This window comes from Oncorhynchus keta, chromosome 25, assembly GCF_023373465.1.
Source record: "Oncorhynchus keta strain PuntledgeMale-10-30-2019 chromosome 25, Oket_V2, whole genome shotgun sequence".
NCBI lineage: Eukaryota > Metazoa > Chordata > Actinopteri > Salmoniformes > Salmonidae > Oncorhynchus > Oncorhynchus keta.
The window spans coordinates 31987901-32005749 of record NC_068445.1 but is presented as its reverse complement, the minus strand read 5'-3'; the positions used below and the strand labels follow the sequence as shown (position 1 = coordinate 32005749).

At 47.6% G+C, this 17849-nt stretch overlaps 2 protein-coding genes across 2 annotated transcripts; both read right to left on the bottom strand.

Annotated features, from left to right (window-relative positions):
- Nucleotides 1-141: 141 nt before the first annotated feature.
- LOC118357948 (dual specificity protein phosphatase 26-like) lies at nucleotides 142-7697 on the bottom strand. The gene is made up of 4 exons (XM_035735253.2): nucleotides 7503-7697; nucleotides 6994-7333; nucleotides 6286-6497; nucleotides 142-933 (listed from the first exon to the last, which is right to left on the bottom strand). Exons 2-4 carry the CDS (start codon nucleotides 7170-7172, stop codon nucleotides 722-724), a joined length of 603 nt encoding a protein of 200 aa, XP_035591146.1. The 5' UTR covers nucleotides 7173-7333; nucleotides 7503-7697; the 3' UTR covers nucleotides 142-721.
- Nucleotides 7698-12997: 5300 nt separating this feature from the next.
- Nucleotides 12998-17583, bottom strand: LOC118358524 (BAG family molecular chaperone regulator 4-like). The gene is made up of 5 exons (XM_035736457.2): nucleotides 17290-17583; nucleotides 16585-16707; nucleotides 16130-16372; nucleotides 15775-16044; nucleotides 12998-15539 (listed from the first exon to the last, which is right to left on the bottom strand). Exons 1-5 carry the CDS (start codon nucleotides 17416-17418, stop codon nucleotides 15066-15068), a joined length of 1239 nt encoding a protein of 412 aa, XP_035592350.1. The 5' UTR covers nucleotides 17419-17583; the 3' UTR covers nucleotides 12998-15065.
- Between the last annotated feature and the right edge of the window lie 266 nt (nucleotides 17584-17849).

The following is a 17849-nucleotide window of genomic DNA, read 5'->3' as shown; positions in this document are numbered from 1 at the left end:
TTACAGATGAACCGACACCATGATGTGGAGGTACAGTATTTATGCCATGGGGCATGGTGTCATGCTGGGAGAAAATAGAGAAGTCACAGGTTCTGTGGTTGGAACCCGGAGCTTCTGCAACACAAGGAAGAAACAGGGAAGTACTAGGAAAATGTATACACACATACTTTAATATGTCATAGTAATTTCATACTCATATCAGCTTGAAACATACAAAATACTCAATAAACAAATGTATGTTGCCGAAAATGTGTACAACACAAGCTTAAGTTACAGTAGGCTACATAATATTGCCACTTATTTGCCAATAAGACAGGTTTCTCAAGTTTGACCTCCAAACCATCAGAGGTCTTATCTCTAAAGGGAGGTATGTAAAAATAATTCTACAGCCAGACACTGCTAGGAAAAGCAGAACATGGAATACAGCTAAACTTTGAATACTGGGAACTAGAATGCAAGTCTCCCACATAGCCTTCACCAACTTAAAGGAAAATTACACTCAAACTATATTTTGGTATTTGTTTCATTAGTCTACTGCTGGTACAGTACCAAAATGTTTTGCATGTCAGCAATTACATTTTCAAGATATAGAACTTTGAAAATACAGAAAGTGTCACAGTATGATTATTTTTTATAAATGTTTCCCAAAAAAGAAAAGGTTTGTGACCCACTGCTCAAATAGACGAAAGAGAATAGAATAGAAGCTGATATAATCAGTCTTCTAGGTGTAGGTAGTGTTGCGGAGGTGGCCATACAGTTTGGTGTCCAGGTTGATGAGTTGTCGGAGGAAGCCTCTGTTGGGGATCACACCGCGGTTGTCCTTCACGGCGCAGATGGCATCCACCAAGGTCAGGTTCTGTCTCAGCATCAGGTAGGCAAGAACCAGGGTGGCTGAACGACTCACCCCCACTGCACAGTGCACCAGCACTATACCTGAGGGAGAGGTGGGGGGGTAGAGGGTAGAAAGAGGGAGAGGTGGGGAGGTAGAAAGAGGGAGAGGTGGGAGGGTAGAAAGAGGGAGGGGTGGGCGTTAGAAATAGGGAGAGGTGGGGTGGTAGAGGGTAGAAAGAGGGAGAGGTGGGGTGGTAGAGGGTAGAAAGAGGGAGAGGTGGGGAGGTAGAGGGTAGAAAGAGGGAGAGGTGGGGGGTAGAGGGTAGAAGGAGGGAGAGGTGAGGGGAAGAAAGAGGGAGAGGAGGGAGGGTAGGGGGTAGAAAGAGGGAGAGGTGGGGGAAGAAAGAGGGAGAGGTGGAGGTAAGAAAGAGGGAGAGGTAGAAAGAGGGAGAGGTAGAGGGTAGAAGGAGGGAGAGGTGAGGGGGAAGAAAGAGGGGAGGAGGGAGGGGGGGGTAGAAAGAGGGAGAGGTGAGGGGTAGAAAGAGGGAGAGGTGGGGAGGTAGAAAGAGGGAGGGGTGGGCGTTAGAAAGAGGGAGAGGTGGGGGTAGAAAGAGGGAGAGGTGGAGGTAAGAAAGAGTGAAAGGTAGAAAGAGGGAGAGGTAGAGGGTAGAAGGAGGGAGAGGTGAGGGGGAAGAAAGAGGGAGAGGAGGGAGGGTGGGGGTAGAAAGAGGGAGAGGTGGGGGGAAGGGTATAAAGGGGAGCGGTGGGGAAAGAAAGAGGGAGAGGTGGGGGGTAGGGAGAGGGAGAGGTGGGGGGTAGAGGTTATAAAGAGGGAGAGGTGGGGGGTAGGGAGAGGGAGAGGTGGGGGGTAGAGGGTATAAAGAGGGAGAGGTGGAGGGTAGAAAGAGGGAGAGGTGGGGGGTAGAGGGTAGAAAGAGGGAGAGGTGGGGGTAGAGGGTAGAAAAGAGAGAGGTGGGGTGGTAGGGGTAGAAAGAGGGAGAGGTGGGGGGGTAGAAAGAGGGAGAGGTGGGGGGTAGAAAGAGGGAGAAGAAAGGGAGAGGTGGGGGTAGAAAGAGGGAGAGGTGGGGGAGAAAGAGGGAGAGGTGGGGGGAAGAAAGAGGGATAGGTGGGGGAAGAAAGAGGGACAGGTGGGGGGAAGAAAGAGGGAGAGGTGAGGTGGAAGAAAGAGGGAGAGGTGAGGGAAGAAAGAGGGAGAGGTGGGGGTAGAAAGAGAGGGAAAGAGGGAGCGGTGGGGGGTAGAGGGTAGAAAGAGGGAGCGGTGGGGGAAAGAAAGAGGGAGAGGTGGGGGTAGGGAGAGGGAGAGGTGGGGGGTAGAGGGTATAAAGAGGGAGAGGTGGGGGGTAGGGAGAGGGAGAGGTGGGGGGTAGAGGGTATAAAGAGGGAGAGGTGGAGGGTAGAAAGAGGGGGGTGGGGGAAGAAAGAGGGAGAGGTGGGGGTAGAAAGAGGGAGAGGTAGAAAGAGGGAGCGGGGGGGAAGAAAGAGGGAGAAAGAGAAAGAGAGGTGGGGGGTAGAGGGTATAAAGAGGGAGCGGTGGGGAAAGAAAGAGGGGAGGTGGGGGTAGAAAGAGGGAGAGGTGGGGGGGGGTAGAGGGTATAAAGGGAGAGGTGGGGGTAGGAGAGGGAGAGGTGGGGGGTAGAGGGTATAAAGAGGAGAGGTGGAGGGTAGAAAGAGGGAGAGGTGGGGGTAGAAAGAGGGAGAGGTGGGGGTAGAGGGTAGAAAGAGGCAGAGGTGGGGTGTAGAGGTTAGAAAGAGAGAGAGGTGGGGTGGTAGAGGGTAGAAAGAGGGAGAGGAGGGAGGTTAGGGGGGTAGAAAGAGGGAGAGGTGGGGGTAGAAAGAGGGAGAGGTGGGGGGGAGAAAGAGGGAGAGGTGGGGGGTAGAAAGAGGGAGAGGTGGGGGGTAGAAAGAGGGAGAGGTGGGGGTAGAGGGTATAAAGAGGGAGAGGTGGGGGGGAGGGTAGAAAGAGAGAGAGGTGGGGTGGTAGGGGTAGAAAGAGGGAGAGGAGGGAGGTTAGGGGGTAGAAAGAGGGAGAGGTGGGGGAGAAAGAGGGAGAGGTGGGGGTAGAAAGAGGGAGAGGTGGGGGGAAGAAAGAGGGAGAGGTGGGGGTAGAAAGAGGGAGAGGTGGGGGGTAGAAAGAGGGAGAGGTGGGGGGTAGAAAGAGGGAGAGGTGGGGGGAAGAAAGAGGGAGAGGTGGGGGTAGAAAGAGGGAGAGGTGGGGGGTAGAAAGAGGGAGAGGTGGGGGAGAAAGAGGGAGAGGTGGGGGTAGAAAGAGGGAGAGGTGGGGGGGGAGAAAGAGGGAGAGGTGGGGGTAGAAAGAGGGAGAGGTGGGGGTAGAAAGAGGGAGAGGTGGGGGGGTAGAAAGAGGGAGAGGTGGGGGGGGGTAGAAAGAGGGAGAGGTGGGGGGGGAGAAAGAGGGAGAGGTGGGGGGTAGAAAGAGGGAGAGGTGGGGGGGTAGAAAGAGGGAGAGGTGGGGGGTAGAAAGAGGGAGAGGTGGGGGTAGAAAGAGGGAGAGGTGGGGGAAGAAAGAGGGAGGGTGAGGTGGAAGAGAGGGAGAGGTGAGGGGGAAAGAGGGAGAGGTGAGGGGAAGAAAGAGGGAGAGGTGGGGGTAGAAAGAGGGAGAGGTAGAAAGAGGGAGAGGTGGGGGGGTAGAGGGTATAAAGAGGGAGAGGTGGGGGTAGGGAGAGGGAGAGGTGGTGTGGTAGAGGGTAGAAAGAGGGAGAGGAGGGAGGTTAGGGGGTAGAAAGAGGGAGAGGTGGGGGTAGAAAGAGGGAGAGGTGGGGGTAGAAAGAGGGAGAGGTGGGGGGTAGGGAGAGGGAGAGGTGGGTGGTAGAGGGTAGAAAGAGGGAGAGGAGGGAGGTTAGGGGGTAGAAAGAGGGAGAGGTGGGGGTAGAAAGAGGGAGAGGTGGGGGGTAGAAAGAGGGAGAGGTGGGGGTAGAAAGAGGGAGAGGTGGGGGGTAGGGAGAGGGAGAGGTGGGGGGGTAGAGGGTAGAAAGAGTGGAGGGGAGGTGGGGGGTAGAAGGAGGGAGAGGTGGGGGGTAGAAAGAGGGAGTGGTGGGGGGAAGAAAGGGGAGAGGTGGGAGGGTAGAAAGAGGGAGAGGTGGGGGTAGGGTTAGAAAGAGGGAGAGGTGAGGGGGAAGAAAGAGGGAGAGGTGAGGGAGAGGTGAGGGGAAGAAAGAGGGAGAGGTGGGGGGTAGAAAGAGGGAGAGGTAGAAAGAGGGAGCGGTGGGGGGGTAGAGGGTATAAAGAGGGAGAGGTGGGGGGTAGGGAGAGGGAGAGGTGGAGGGGTAGAGGGTATAAAGAGGGAGAGGTGGAGGGTAGAAAGAGGGAGAGGTGGGGGTAGAGGGTAGAAAGGGGAGAGGTGGGGGTAGGGGTAGAAAGAGAGGTGGTGGGGTAGAGGGTAGAAAGAGGGAGAGGAGGGAGGTTAGGGGGTAGAAAGAGGGAGAGGTGGGGGTAGAAAGAGGGAGAGGTGGGGGTAGGGAGAGGGAGAGGTGGGGGGTAGAGGGTATAAAGAGGGAGAGGTGGGGGTAGGGAGAGGGAGAGGTGGAGGGGTAGAGGGTATAAAGAGGGAGAGGTGGAGGGTAGAAAAGAGGGAGAGGTGGGGGTAGAGGGTAGAAAGAGGGAGAGGTGGGGGGTAGAGGGTAGAAAGAGAGAGAGGTGGGGTGGTAGAGGGTAGAAAGAGGGAGAGGAGGGAGGTTAGGGGGTAGAAAGAGGGAGAGGTGGGGGGGAGAAAGAGGGAGAGGTGGGGGGGTAGGGAGAGGGAGAGGTGGGGGGAAAGAGGGAGAGGTGGGGGGTAGAAAGAGTGGGGGGGGTAGGTGGGGGGTAGAAGGAGGGAGAGGTGGGGGGTAGAAAGAGGGAGTGGTGGGGGGAAGAAAGGGGGAGAGGTGGGAGGGTAGAAAGAGGGAGAGGTGGGGGGTAGAGGTTCGAAAGAGGGAGAGGTGAGGGGGAAGAAAGAGGGAGAGGTGGGAGGGTAGAAAGAGGGAGAGGTGGGGGGTAGAAAGAGGGAGAGGTGGGGGGTAGAAAGAGGGAGAGGTGGGGGGTAGAAAGAGGGAGAGGTAAGGGGTAGAAAAAGGGAGAGGTGGAGGGGAGGGGGTAGAGGGTAGAGAACATGGATTTTTCCCATTAAGCACAGTGTGGTACTGTAACTTCCCCTCTGGAAACTCCTGCTTCCTTTCAGTGTGACCTTTCACTGCGTTGCAGATAGAAATGTCATGTTTGCATAGGAAACAATTCTTTGACATGTACAATGCACATTTCATCATACACTTGGCCATACTACACTTTTAACATTATACAGACATTTTCCATTGGAACAATGTATTACTCTGTAACAAGCTAGAACATACAATAAACGATGAAGTACTTTAGTACAATCAATGAGGCAGTACTTAACTTTTAAACTCCCTTTTTGAACTTTGGAGTCCCAAAGCGCGGCGAACAATTGGCCCAGCATCGTCCGGGTTTGGCCAGGGTAGGCAGGCCGTCATTGTAAATAAGAATTTGTTCTTAACTGACTTGCCTATTTAAATAAAGGTTCAATTTAAAAAAATACTTCCACTCACCTCTTCCACTGAACAAGCCCCTGGTCTGGACTTCCACTCACCTCCACTGAACAAGCCCTTGATCTGGACTTCCACTCACCTCCACTGAACAAGCCCTTGATCTGGACTTCCACTCACCTCCACTGAACAAGCCCTTGATCTGGACTTCCACTCACCTCCACTGAACAAGCCCTTGATCTGGACTTCCACTCACCTCCACTGAACAAGCCCTTGATCTGGACATCCACTCACCTCCACTGAACAAGCCCTTGATCTGGACTTCCACTCACCTCCACTGAACAAGCCCTTGATCTGGACTTCCACTAACCTCCACTGAACAAGCCCTTGATCTGGACTTCCACTCACCTCCACTGAACAAGCCCTTGATCTGGACTTCCACTCACCTCCACTGAACAAGCCCTTGATCTGGACTTCCACTCACCTCCACTGAACAAGCCCCTGGTCTGGACTTCCACTCACCTCCACTGAACAAGCCCTTGATCTGGACATACACTCACCTCCACTGAACAAGCCCCTGGTCTGGACTTCCACTCACCTCCACTGAACAAGCCTTTGAACTGGACTTCCACTCACCTCCACTGAACAAGCCCTTGATCTGGACTTCCACTCACCTCCACTGAACAAGCCCTTGATCTGGACATCCACTCACCTCCACTGAACAAGCCCTTGATCTGGACTTCCACTCACCTCCACTGAACAAGCCCCTGGTCTGGACTTCCACTCACCTCCACTGAACAAGCCCTTGATCTGGACTTCCACTCACCTCCACTGAACAAGCCCTTGATCTGGACTTCCACTCACCTCCACTGAACAAGCCCTTGATCTGGACTTCCACTCAACTCCACTGAACAAGCCCCTGGTCTGGACTTCCACTCACCTCCTCCACTGAGGGCCCTGTGGATGAAGTCTGCTGCAGTCTGGAAGTTGACACTCATGTCAAAGTTACAGGAGTCATGAGCCTCGATGCCAAAGTACTTGATGTTCATTCCCAGGTAAGTCTCCGCACCGTCTCTCCGTTTACTGTGGTTTGCATTCAAGACGTGGGTGACATGATGGTTGGCCAACTGGCGGACATTCGTAGCACTGTCCCTATGAAAACCACAAGTTTCAAAATTATTCAAAAACAGTATCGCATAACTATGAAAATGGTTGTTTGCACATGTTGAGGACAAGACTAGAATAAACAAATAAGTGCAGTCTACAATGAACAAGTAACAATTTCCAGGTCTGTTGACACTGAGGCCTTACGTTTATGCTAGATCTATATAGATTGGATAAGAGCAAATATCTGGCAATCTGATATTAAGAATTCACACTACTGAGGTCCACATTGGGAACTATTACGAGATAAACCTATGCACTTTCCCAACACCGAACACACTCAAGTTACTTTAGAGGGCCCAAGCATTTAAAAACTGATTTATGATCAGCTCCCCTTACACACATCGGAGCCTTGTCCAAATGATGCCTTGGATTAGTCTCTATGGAGCCGACGACATACAAAATTCTTGTCCACTTAAAGTGACCCTAGGTTAAATTCTAGTGTCAACCAATATGAAAGGAAAAGTATTGTCACTGCACTTACTGGTCTCCAACGTAAAGCCTAGGCCATACTTCGTCTGCATGGCTGTTGATGGCTTTCCCAGTGAACAGGAGTCGTTCCAGCTCCAACACAGCCAGCCCTGGTGAACTCAGGTCAATCTCCACCTTACGAGGAGGGGGTCTGTCGTTCCAGGACGGGGGGAGTTTGGAGGTAAAAGACATTTTGTTCTGCTTTTACAATATCTGATAAAGCTCTGATACAATACCTCCACAGGTTACATACAAATCCAGTTTTTCTTCAAAATGGTTTGAAGCCCAGTCCGAGAATGAAGATAATTAAACAATATATATGTTGCAGCTGCTGCGTTTTGCTGGAACCGGACCTTGGAAAGAACAGTGTAAATGAGCCCTACTGTATAAAGGATCTTGTCTATCACTATGCAAGGGAGACAGACTACATCTCCATACTTCTTTCTAGAGCAGCAAAAGTAATGATTGTAGGTTTGTTTCACAGGGATCCTAAAGAGAGTTGAACAGGTGTAGGTTTTATACCGGTGCTTTGCTTCAGAGTTGCTCGCTCCTGGGAGTCTTCAGAGCCATCTGATGCCCTGTCCCATAAATCAAATTCAATGCGTTTTTCACAAGGCTCACAGAGACTGTTTTGCTTTCGCATCAAAATAGCTACCTATTTAAAGATCTGAAAGCTAGTTGGCAGGCAAGGGTGTATGTGCCTCCGTCTCAACTTCACCAAAATACATTCATTAAATTTTTCTCATGGCTAGTCATTCTGAGATAGGGTTTCTTTAGGGAGGTAAACTAATCACATAATGAATGACAGAATACATTAAATCCATAGAGAAAATACAGTACCAGTCGAAAGTTTGGACACCTATTGGTTTTTCTGTATTTGTACTATTTTCTACATTGTAGAATAATAGTGAAGACATCAAAACTATGAAATAACACATGGAATCATGTAGTAACCAAGAAAGTGTTAAATCAATCAAAATATATTTTAGATTCTTCAAAAGCAGCCACCCTTTGATTTGATGACAGCTTTGCACATGCTTGGCATTCTCTCAACCAGCTTCATGAGGAATGCTTTTCCAACAGTCTTGAAGGAGCTCCCACATATGCTAAGCACTTGTTGGCTGCTTTTCCTTCACGCTGCGGTCCAACTAATCTCAAACCGTCTCAATTGAGTTGAGGTCGGGTGATGTGGAGGCCAGGTCATCTGATGTAGCACTCCATCACTCCTTCTTGGTCAAATAGCCCTTACACAGCCTTAAGGTATGTTGGGTCATTGTCCGAAATTCAAATCAACTTTTATTTGTCACATACACTTGGTTAGCAGATGTTAATGCGAGTGTAGCGAAATGCTTGTGCTTCTAGTTCAGATAATGCAGTAATAACCAACAAGTAATCTAGCTAACAATTCCAAAACTACTACCTTATAGACACAAGTATAAGGGGATAAGAATATGTACATAAAGATATATGAGTGAGCGATGGTACAGAGCGGCATAGGCAAGATACAGTAGATGGTATTTAGTGCAGTATATACATATGAGATGAGTGTGTAAACAAAGTGGCTTAGTTAAAGTGGCTAGTGATACATGTATTACATAAAGATGCAGTAGATGATATAGAGTACAGTATATACATATACATATACATATGAGATGAATAATGTAGGGTATGTAAACATTATATTAGGTAGCATTGTTTAAAGTGGCTAGTGATATATTTTACATAATTTCCCATCAATTCCCATTATTAAAGTGGCTGGAGTTGAGTCAGTGTGTTGGCAGCAGCCACTCAATGTTAGTGGTGGCTGTTTAACAGTCTGATGGCCTTGAGATAGAAGCTGTTTTTCAGTCTCTCGGTCCCAGCTTTGATGCACCTGTACTGACTTCGCCTTCTGGATGATAGCGGGGTGAACAGGCAGTGGCTCGGGTGGTTGTTGTCCTTGATGATCTTTATGGCCTTCCTGTGACAAGTTTGTGAGTGCTTTTGGTGACAAGCCGAATTTCTTCAGCCTCCTGAGGTTGAAGAGGCGCTGCTGCGCCTTCTTCACGATGCTGTCTGTGTGGGTGGACCAATTCAGTTTGTCTGTGATGTGTACACCGAGGAACTTAAAACTTACTACCCTCTCCACTACTGTCCCACCAATGTGGATAGGGGGGTGTTTCCTCTGCTGTTTCCTGAAGTCCACAATCATCTCCTTAGTTTTGTTGAGTGTGAGGTTATTTTCCTGACACCACACTCCGAGGGCCCTCACCTCCTCCCTGTAGGCCGTCTCGTCGTTGTTGGTAATCAAGCCTACCACTGTTGTGTCATCCGCAAACTTGATGATTGAGTTGGAGGCGTGCGTGGCCACGCAGTCGTGGGTGAACAGGGAGTACAGGAGAGGGCTCAGAACACACCCTTGTGGGGCCCCAGTGTTGAGGATCAGCGGGGTGGAAATGTTGTGGTCCTTCTGTAGCTCAGTTGGTAGAGCATGGCGCTTGTAACGCCAGGGTAGTGGGTTCGATTCCCGGGACCACCCATACGTAGAATGTATGCACACATGACTGTAAGTCGCTTTGGATAAAAGCGTCTGCTAAATGGCATATATATATATATACCCTCACCCCCTGGGGGCGGCCCGTCAGGAAGTCCAGTACCCAGTTGCACAGGGCGTGGTCGAGACCCAGGGTCTCGAGCTTGATGACGAGCTTGGAGGGCACTATGGTGTTAAATGCCGAGCTGTAGTCGATGAACAGCATTCTCACATAGGTATTCCTCTTGTCCAGATGGGTTAGGGCAGTGTGCAGTGTGGTTGAGATTGCATCGTCTGTGGACCTATTTGGGCAGTAAGCAAATTGGAGTGGGTCTAGGGTGTCAGGTAGGGTGGAGGTGATATGGTCCTTGATTAGTCTCTCAAAGCACTCCATGATGACGGAAGGGTCTAGGGTGTCAGGTAGGGTGGAGGTGAACTTGAGGAACAATGATGTGGCCCTTTCTTGGGAACAGGAACAATGGTGGGAACAACAGACTGGGATAGGGATTGATTGAATATGTCCGTAAACACACCAGCCAGCTGGTCTGCGCATGCTCTGAGGGCACGGCTGGGGATGCTGTCTGGGCCTGCAGCCTTGCGAGGGTTGACACGTTTAAATGTTTTCCTCACGTCGGCTGCAGTGAAGGAGAGTCCGCATGTTTTAGTTGCGTGCCGTGTCAGTGGCACTGTATTGTCCTCAAAGCGGGCAAAAAAGTTATTTAGTCTGCCTGGGAGCAAGACATCCTGGTCCGTGACTGGGCTGGTTTTCTTTTTGTAATCCGCGATTGACTGTAGACCCTGCCACATACCTCTTGTGTCTGAGACATTTTATTGAGATTCTACTTTGTCTCTATACTGACGCTTAGCTTGTTTGATTGCCTTGCGGAGGGAATAGTTACACTGTTTGTATTCGGTCATGTTTCCGGTCACCTTGCCCTGATTAAAAGCAGTGGTTCGGGCTTTCTGTTTCATGCGAATGCTGCCATCAATCCACGGTTTCTGGTTTGGGAATGTTTTAATCGTTGCTATGGGAACGACATCTTCAACGCACGTTCTAATGAACTCGCTCACCGAATCAGCGTATTCGTCAATGTTGTTGTCTGACGCAATACGAAACATATCCCAGTCCACGTGATGGAAGCAGTCTTGGAGTGTGGAATCAGATTGGTCGGACCAGCGTTGAACAGACCTCAGCGCGGGAGCTTCTTGTTTTAGTTTCTGTCTGTAGGCAGGGATCAACAAAAGGGAGTCGTGGTCAGCTTTTCCGAAAGGAGGGTGGGGCAGGGCCTTATATGCGTCGCGGAAGTTAGAATCGCAGTGATCCAAGGTTTTTCCAGCCCTGGTTGCGCAATCGATATGCTGATAAAATTTAGGGAGTCTTGTTTTCAGATTAGCCTTGTTAAAATCCCCAGCTACAATGAATGCAGCCTCCGGATAAATGGATTCCAGTTTGCAAAGAGTCAAATAAAGTTTGTTCAGAGCCATCGATGTGTCTGCTTGGGGGGGGAATATATACGGCTGTGATTATAATCGAAGAGAATTCCCTTGGAAGATAATGCGGTCGACATTTGATTGTGAGGAATTCTAAATCAGGTGAACAGAAGGACTTGAGTACCTGTATGTTGTTATGATCACACCACGTCACGTTAACCATGAAGCATACGCCCTGCCCCTCTTCTCTGCGCGATGCGTGGAGAAACCAGCTTGCTGCACCGATTCCGATCGCGTCTCTCCAGTGAGCCATGTTTCCGTGAAGCAAAGAACGTTACAGTCTCTGATGTCCCTCTGGAATGCTACCCTTGCTCGGATTTCCTCAACCTTGTTGTCAATGGACTGGACATTGGCAAGAAGAATGCTAGGGAGTGGTGCACGATGTGCCCGTCTCCGGAGTCTGACCAGAAGACCGCTCCGTTTCCCCCTTTAACGAAGTCGTTTTTTGGGTCGCCGGCTGGGATCCATTCTGTTGTCCTAGGTGAAAGGCAGAACACAGGATCTGCTTCGTGAAAGTCATATTCTTGGTCGTACTGATGGTGAGTTGACGCTGCTCTTATGTTCAGTAGTTCTTCTCGACTGTATGTAATGAACCCTAAGATGACCTGGGGTACTAATGTAAGAAATAACACGTAAAAAAAACTGCATAGTTTCCTAGGAACGCGAAGCGAGGCGGCCATCTCTGTCGGCGCCGGAAGTACCAGTCCAGGAAATTAATCACTGACAGTGTCACCAGCAAAGCACCATCACCTCCTCCATGCTTCACGGTGGGAACCACACATGCAGAGATCATCTGTTAACCTACTCTGCGTCTCACAAAGACACAGCAGTTGGAACCAAAAATCTCAAATTTGGACACATCAGACCAAAGGACAGATTTCCACCGGTCTAATGACCATTGCTTGTGTTTCTTGGCCCAAGCAAGTCTCTTCTTATTGGGGTCCTTTAAGTAGTGGTTTCTTTGCAGCAATTTCCCCATGAAGGCCTGATTCACAAAGTCTCCTCTGAACAGTTGGTATTGAGATATGTCTGTTTAACTTATTTGGGCTGCAATCTGAGGTGCAGTTAACTCTATCCTTTGCAGCAGAGGTAACTCTGGGTCTTCCATTCCTGTGGTGGTCCTCATGAGAGTCAGTTTCTTCATGGTGCTTGATTGTTTTTGCAACTGCACTTGAAGAAATGTAAAAGTTATAAAACATTTCCGGATTGACTGACCTTCATGTCTTAAAGTAATGATGGACTGTCATTTCGATTTGCTTATTTGAGCTGTTCTTGCCATAATATGGACTTGGTCTTTTACCAAAGAGGGCTATCTTCTGTATACCCCCCGACTTTGTCACAAAACAACTGATTGGCTCAAACGCATTCAGAAGGAGTGAAATTCCACAAATGAACCTTTGAGAAGGCACACCTGTTAAATGAAATGCATTCAAGGTGACTACATTGTGAAGCTGGTTGAGAGAGCACCAAGTGTGCAACACTGTCATTTTTTATTTAACTAGGCAAGTCAGTTAAGAACAATCCTACCCCAGCCAAACCCTAACATCGCTGGGCCAATTGTGCACCGCCCTGTGGGACTCCCAATCCCAGCCGGTTGTTATACAGCCTGGAATCCAACCAGGGCCTGTAGTGACGCCTCTAGTAATGAGATGCAGTGCCTTAGACCGCTGCGCCACTCGGCAAAGGGTGGCTACTTTGAAGAATCTAATATAAAATGTTGATTTGTTTAACAGTTTTTGGTTACTACATGATTCCATGTGTTATTTCATTGTTTAAGTCTACAATGTAGAAAATAGTAAAAATAAAGAAAAACCTGGAATGAGTAGGTGTGTCCAAACTTTTTTGACTGGTACTGTGTATCAGCTTGCAGTGTGTTGTCTCACTTTCTTTACCCCTCACTTCATTCAAACGTCTTTCATTTTCTCTCTACCACCTATCATATGACAAACTCTTGTTAATTTTGAGTGTTTATGGTATGTTTTCCAAAAGACTATACAATAACATGCATAACACATTTGAAAAATGTACTGACATTTAATGCAATTCATCTGTTTGAGCTGTAGTCATTTCTGAATCAGTCAGGAAAATAGTCCCATCTTCTGTTGGAAACATGCATTACGTCAGAAACCGCTGTAGACAGGACCTTGGTCCCTGTTACAAATATAGATATTTTTTAGTTAGCGAATGGTTCTCTATCTGAACACAAAAATAACATTACAGGAAAAAAAGAAACATGACAAACAGAACATTTTGATCCATGCAAAGCTTAAGAGATTTAAAGTAGATTTTTTTATAACGATTTGAAAAAGCACTTGCCGATATTATGGCACTCATGATTATTATTATTTATTTTGATCAACAAAGTAGCTGATTTCTAAGAAATTAACACAATCTAAGAAAGTGATTTGATTTGTGGTTTTGAAATAAATAAACATCCAATCATAGTGCTGTAGGATGAAGCTGACCCCAACCACCTGTTTCAATCCTTCTTCCTTAAAATATCACTGGGCCCGTATCCACAAAGCCTCTACGTAGGAGTGCTGATCTAGGTTCAGTTTCACCTTTTAGATCATAATGAATAAGATTATATGGACAGGGTGGACCTGATACTAGATCATCACTCATATTCCGAGACGATTTATGGATATGGGTCCTGGTCTGATATGAACATGAAAGGTAAAACTGTGGTAGAAAGGTCAGAGATTACTCTAAAGAAGGAAGTAATTGAACAGGGTCTAAGGTCAGTTTTCCTTTTCGTCCTTTGAAGAATAACACTAAACTGATCCTAGGACTGGACTTAATTACAATGTCTAACACCAATCAATGGCAAAAGCATTGTGGAGGAGTTGTAGACCAACTACTATACATACATACATACCAGGGTTAGGATAGATGGAATTAAAACATGAATTTATTCAGGGAGTGAATTCAAACTTCCTCAATATTTCCATTGAGCAAATTTAAGTCATTAATTGAATTTCTTCCATCGACCGCATTGAAAAGCAATTGACTCTACCTTTGTAGATACTGTGTGTGTAACATTACCCACCTAGGGATTGATAAAGTCTACAAAGGCAAGTCAGGATCATTTTTTGGTTGCTCAAATATTATGATCACTTGCTCAAATGTAAATTAAGCAGAAGCGCCATATTGCCTGCCTTTCACTTTTTTTAAATCAGTAAAAAAAGGTGTGACCTGCCCAACTGCCATAAATCCTGTCATTCACCTAAAGGGATATCAGTTTTAGGCTATTGAAATTCTTTGCAGTTTGGTTGTATTCACTTCTTAAAAACATATCACCTGACTAATGGAGCAACCTCAGAGCAGGCTCAACTTGCATGACCGCCCAGTTAACTTGACAAAGGCAATGGGGCAACCCTTAATGTAAATCCCTGCAGCAATTTGGAAGGATGTGTGTGAATGCACACTGTTTGCATTCTGCTTACAATGACAGGTGGGTGATAAGGTTAGGGTGAGTGATGAAGGGAAAATCTCATGGTAGTGCAAATGGTTCGCAACATGTAAGAAAACATGGTGAATGGAACACTCATGGTAGAAGTGGCCTTTGAACACAGATCTAGGATCAGATTAGCCTATGCCAAATCCAAGCCTTATTAACAAAGCAAAAACATCTCACCCTATCAGTGATTAAGGGGCAACATTTACCTACTTTGAAATGAACATGGTGACACTATATGAAACCACCATTATAAGACTATATTACACTGGCACAAGCATGACATAACCGATGCTTTAAGCCATCATGGACACTAATGTCGGGTTATGAAAACTAACCCAACAACACCATAACTTAGTCATGACTTGATATGTACAACCATTACATTTGCCATCATGAATACTTTGACATGGCATCTCTTATGTTCCTGATCACACCTGCGTGAAGTAGCATAAGCTGGCCTGATTCCAAACCAAAAGTCCTTGTTGAGAACCAGTCTAAACCTTTACGATCCAGGAGATGTAGTCAACAAACATAATTGGGCATTTAATTCCAAGGGACCGGTTTAGATTCAAATGTCACAAAAAAAGAACAGTAAGACCCTTAGAACCAGAACCGGTCCAATTCAGAAGGCCTTTTTCTCCAGCCGGTCCAGGATGGCCTGGATCCTCTGCACAGCCTCCTTCCGGGCCTGCCTGACCACTTCCTGTCCCTGGGTCTCCACTGAGTCCAGAACCAGCAGCTCCTTGGTCAGCAGTTCCTCCAGATATCGGTAACTCTTGTCCGATTTTTTACCCACAAACTCATCCACATCCTCATGGAGCAAAAGCACCCGGGCCATGACCTGCTGGACTTTGGCCAAGCTGGGGTTGTCGCTCAGGGGCTGGGGCCCGATTGGCCCCTGGGGCTGGGTTGGAGGCTCACCCTGGGAAGGCTTTGGCTCCTGCACCCCCCCTCGTCCTGGTTTGTTGTACATCTGGGGAGGTGAGCTGAAGTCGACGGGCTTGCCATTAGTGGGGTTAGGGGAGGGGGCTGGTCTGGGTTTGGGTCCCACCTGTGGGGCACACTGGTGCTGGTGGGGTCCTGGGTAGTGCTGGTCCTGAGGAGGTAAAAAAGATAGTCTTACACAATTAGTGTGTAATGAATAGAAATTAAATTAATTCAGACCCAAGACTGCTATGGTACCTTTTCTGAACTATCCCCTTTCTTCCAAGAAGAACAAAATTAGTACCACTTAGAGGGTATTTTAGAAACAATATGTTCAAATAAAGGAGACGAGACGACCAAAGACCAATTTAGGTCTTTGAGATGCCTCCCTTGTGTTCCACACATACCTTGGCTTCATAGGGGGGTGGGGCTCCAGTGCCAGTGCCTGGCCAGGCTGGGGGGTGTTGTGGGCGGACAGGGTTCCCATAGTTGCTGTGTAGAGGTTGGGTGCCTGGCTGCCACTGCTGGTGTGAGGGCCCATACCCACCTGAGTGGGCCCAGGCCTCAGCCTGCGGCCTAGGGTGAAGGGCCTGTCCAGTGGGGTATTGGGGGTTTGCAGGCAATGCAGGACCACCTTCCCCATAGTGTGTGTAAGACCCAGGAGGATAGCTAGGGGCCTGGGAGAAAATAGACAAGAGCCATTATGCCCAACTGCCTTTACCTCAGACACTGTTAAACACTGCCCTGGTTGAATGCACTTACCCCTTGACAGTGTGGTCCAGGGTAGTGGTGGTGCTGATGTTGGTGCTGGGTGGGGGGTTGTCCTGACCCGCCTGTGCTCTGCTCTGGTCCTGGGCAGCCCTGGCTAGGGTACTGGCCTGTTGCCTGCCTGGGAGACATCTGCTCTGCACAGTAGAATGGGTTGGATGGGTGGAAAGAATTTGCAGGATATTGGCCTGGACCAGTGTTATAGACGCCGTGGCCATTTGGATATGCTTGCATTGCCTGGATAGGGAGAGAGAGGGAATGCGTGCCTACATCAGTAAGGGTTTGAATGTGAGTGCCAGACTGCCAGTCTGTGAAAATATTTGTGCGTGAGTAACAAAGTGTCAAGGAAGGGTGAGAGCCCTTGAGATGAGGGATTAGGACTTAATCCCCATGTATAGAGGTGGATTTAGAGGGCCTTTGCTATGACATAACATGAGGCCGTACTGTACCTGTGGGTTGTAAGGTGGCTGTACGTCAGATCCTGAAGGGTAGGCATTTGGATAGTGCCCTGCTGTGGAATGTGTCTGGGGATACCAGTAGTTTGAGGAGTAACCAGGGTATTGGGAAGCGTCCTGTAGGCATATGATAATAATTTTTTACCTGGGCTCAAAATCCGCAATGTTTAAATAGTCAACTATATTGACATGAGTAAACAGTAACCCCAGACCTCTATTGTCACGTCACTTCAAGAACTTGTTTGACTAAAGTATCCAATCGTCTAGTAATTAAGCAAGACACTGACCGAATGCAAAAGCATTTCCTACTGTATTACATAATAGCTAGCTAAGGTTAGCTAGCAGCGGAAGAATCACAAAACAGTAGCTATTAACTAGCTAGGATATAAATCATACACTACAAACTGCATAACTAGACAATCTGCATGTCAAATATAACCAAATAAGCAAGTTAGGTAGCTAGCAATATAGGACATCACTAGTTAGGTAGATGGGATAAACGGTCAGAAGATGGTTAGCTAGCTAAAGTGGCTGGCTAGAACGCAGGCTAACTAGCTAGCTAGCTAATGAACGCTCAACTGTATACAGTACAAAAATACCAACGCGTGTTTACGAACATTAAATCGTATGTTCTAAAATGTGATTAACATAACTAGTTATCTTCGTGTTGACATGAATTAGCTATACAATGTGTCGTACCATAGCGTTATTCCAGTTCACGTTATTATTTTCCGAGTTGAAATTGGAGGGCCAGGCGGATTTGGGATTCGACTGCATTTGATGATGCATCACCCAAGCAGCGTCCCCAGCACTTCTGTCGTTTGTCATTAAAATAAATCGTGATAAAATGGACTGTCAAATCGGAGCGCTCTTACTGATATGAAAAACAAAAGCTTTATTGAAATTCTCGAGTTGTTGAAGGCATTGACCATGGGCAGCTAAATATATCATTGTTTGCTCCTTTCATTTTCGCCCCTCCCTTTTCCTTTTTTCCACGTGCGTGGAATATTTGGTATTTTGACCAATAGGCGCTCAGAGTTTAGAGCAGATCCCACCGAATGCGTCGATTTAAACCAATAATTTGTTTAAACAAATTTCGATGGTTACAATTCGCGGTAGTTGTTTGAATGGCCTAATGTTTGTGTCTTATTAAAAAACAAACGCATATTCATTCAAAGTATTACATTATTAGAAAAATGCAATGTCATAAATATACATCAGTTATTCAAGTTATATTAGCCTAAATTGTCACTTTAATA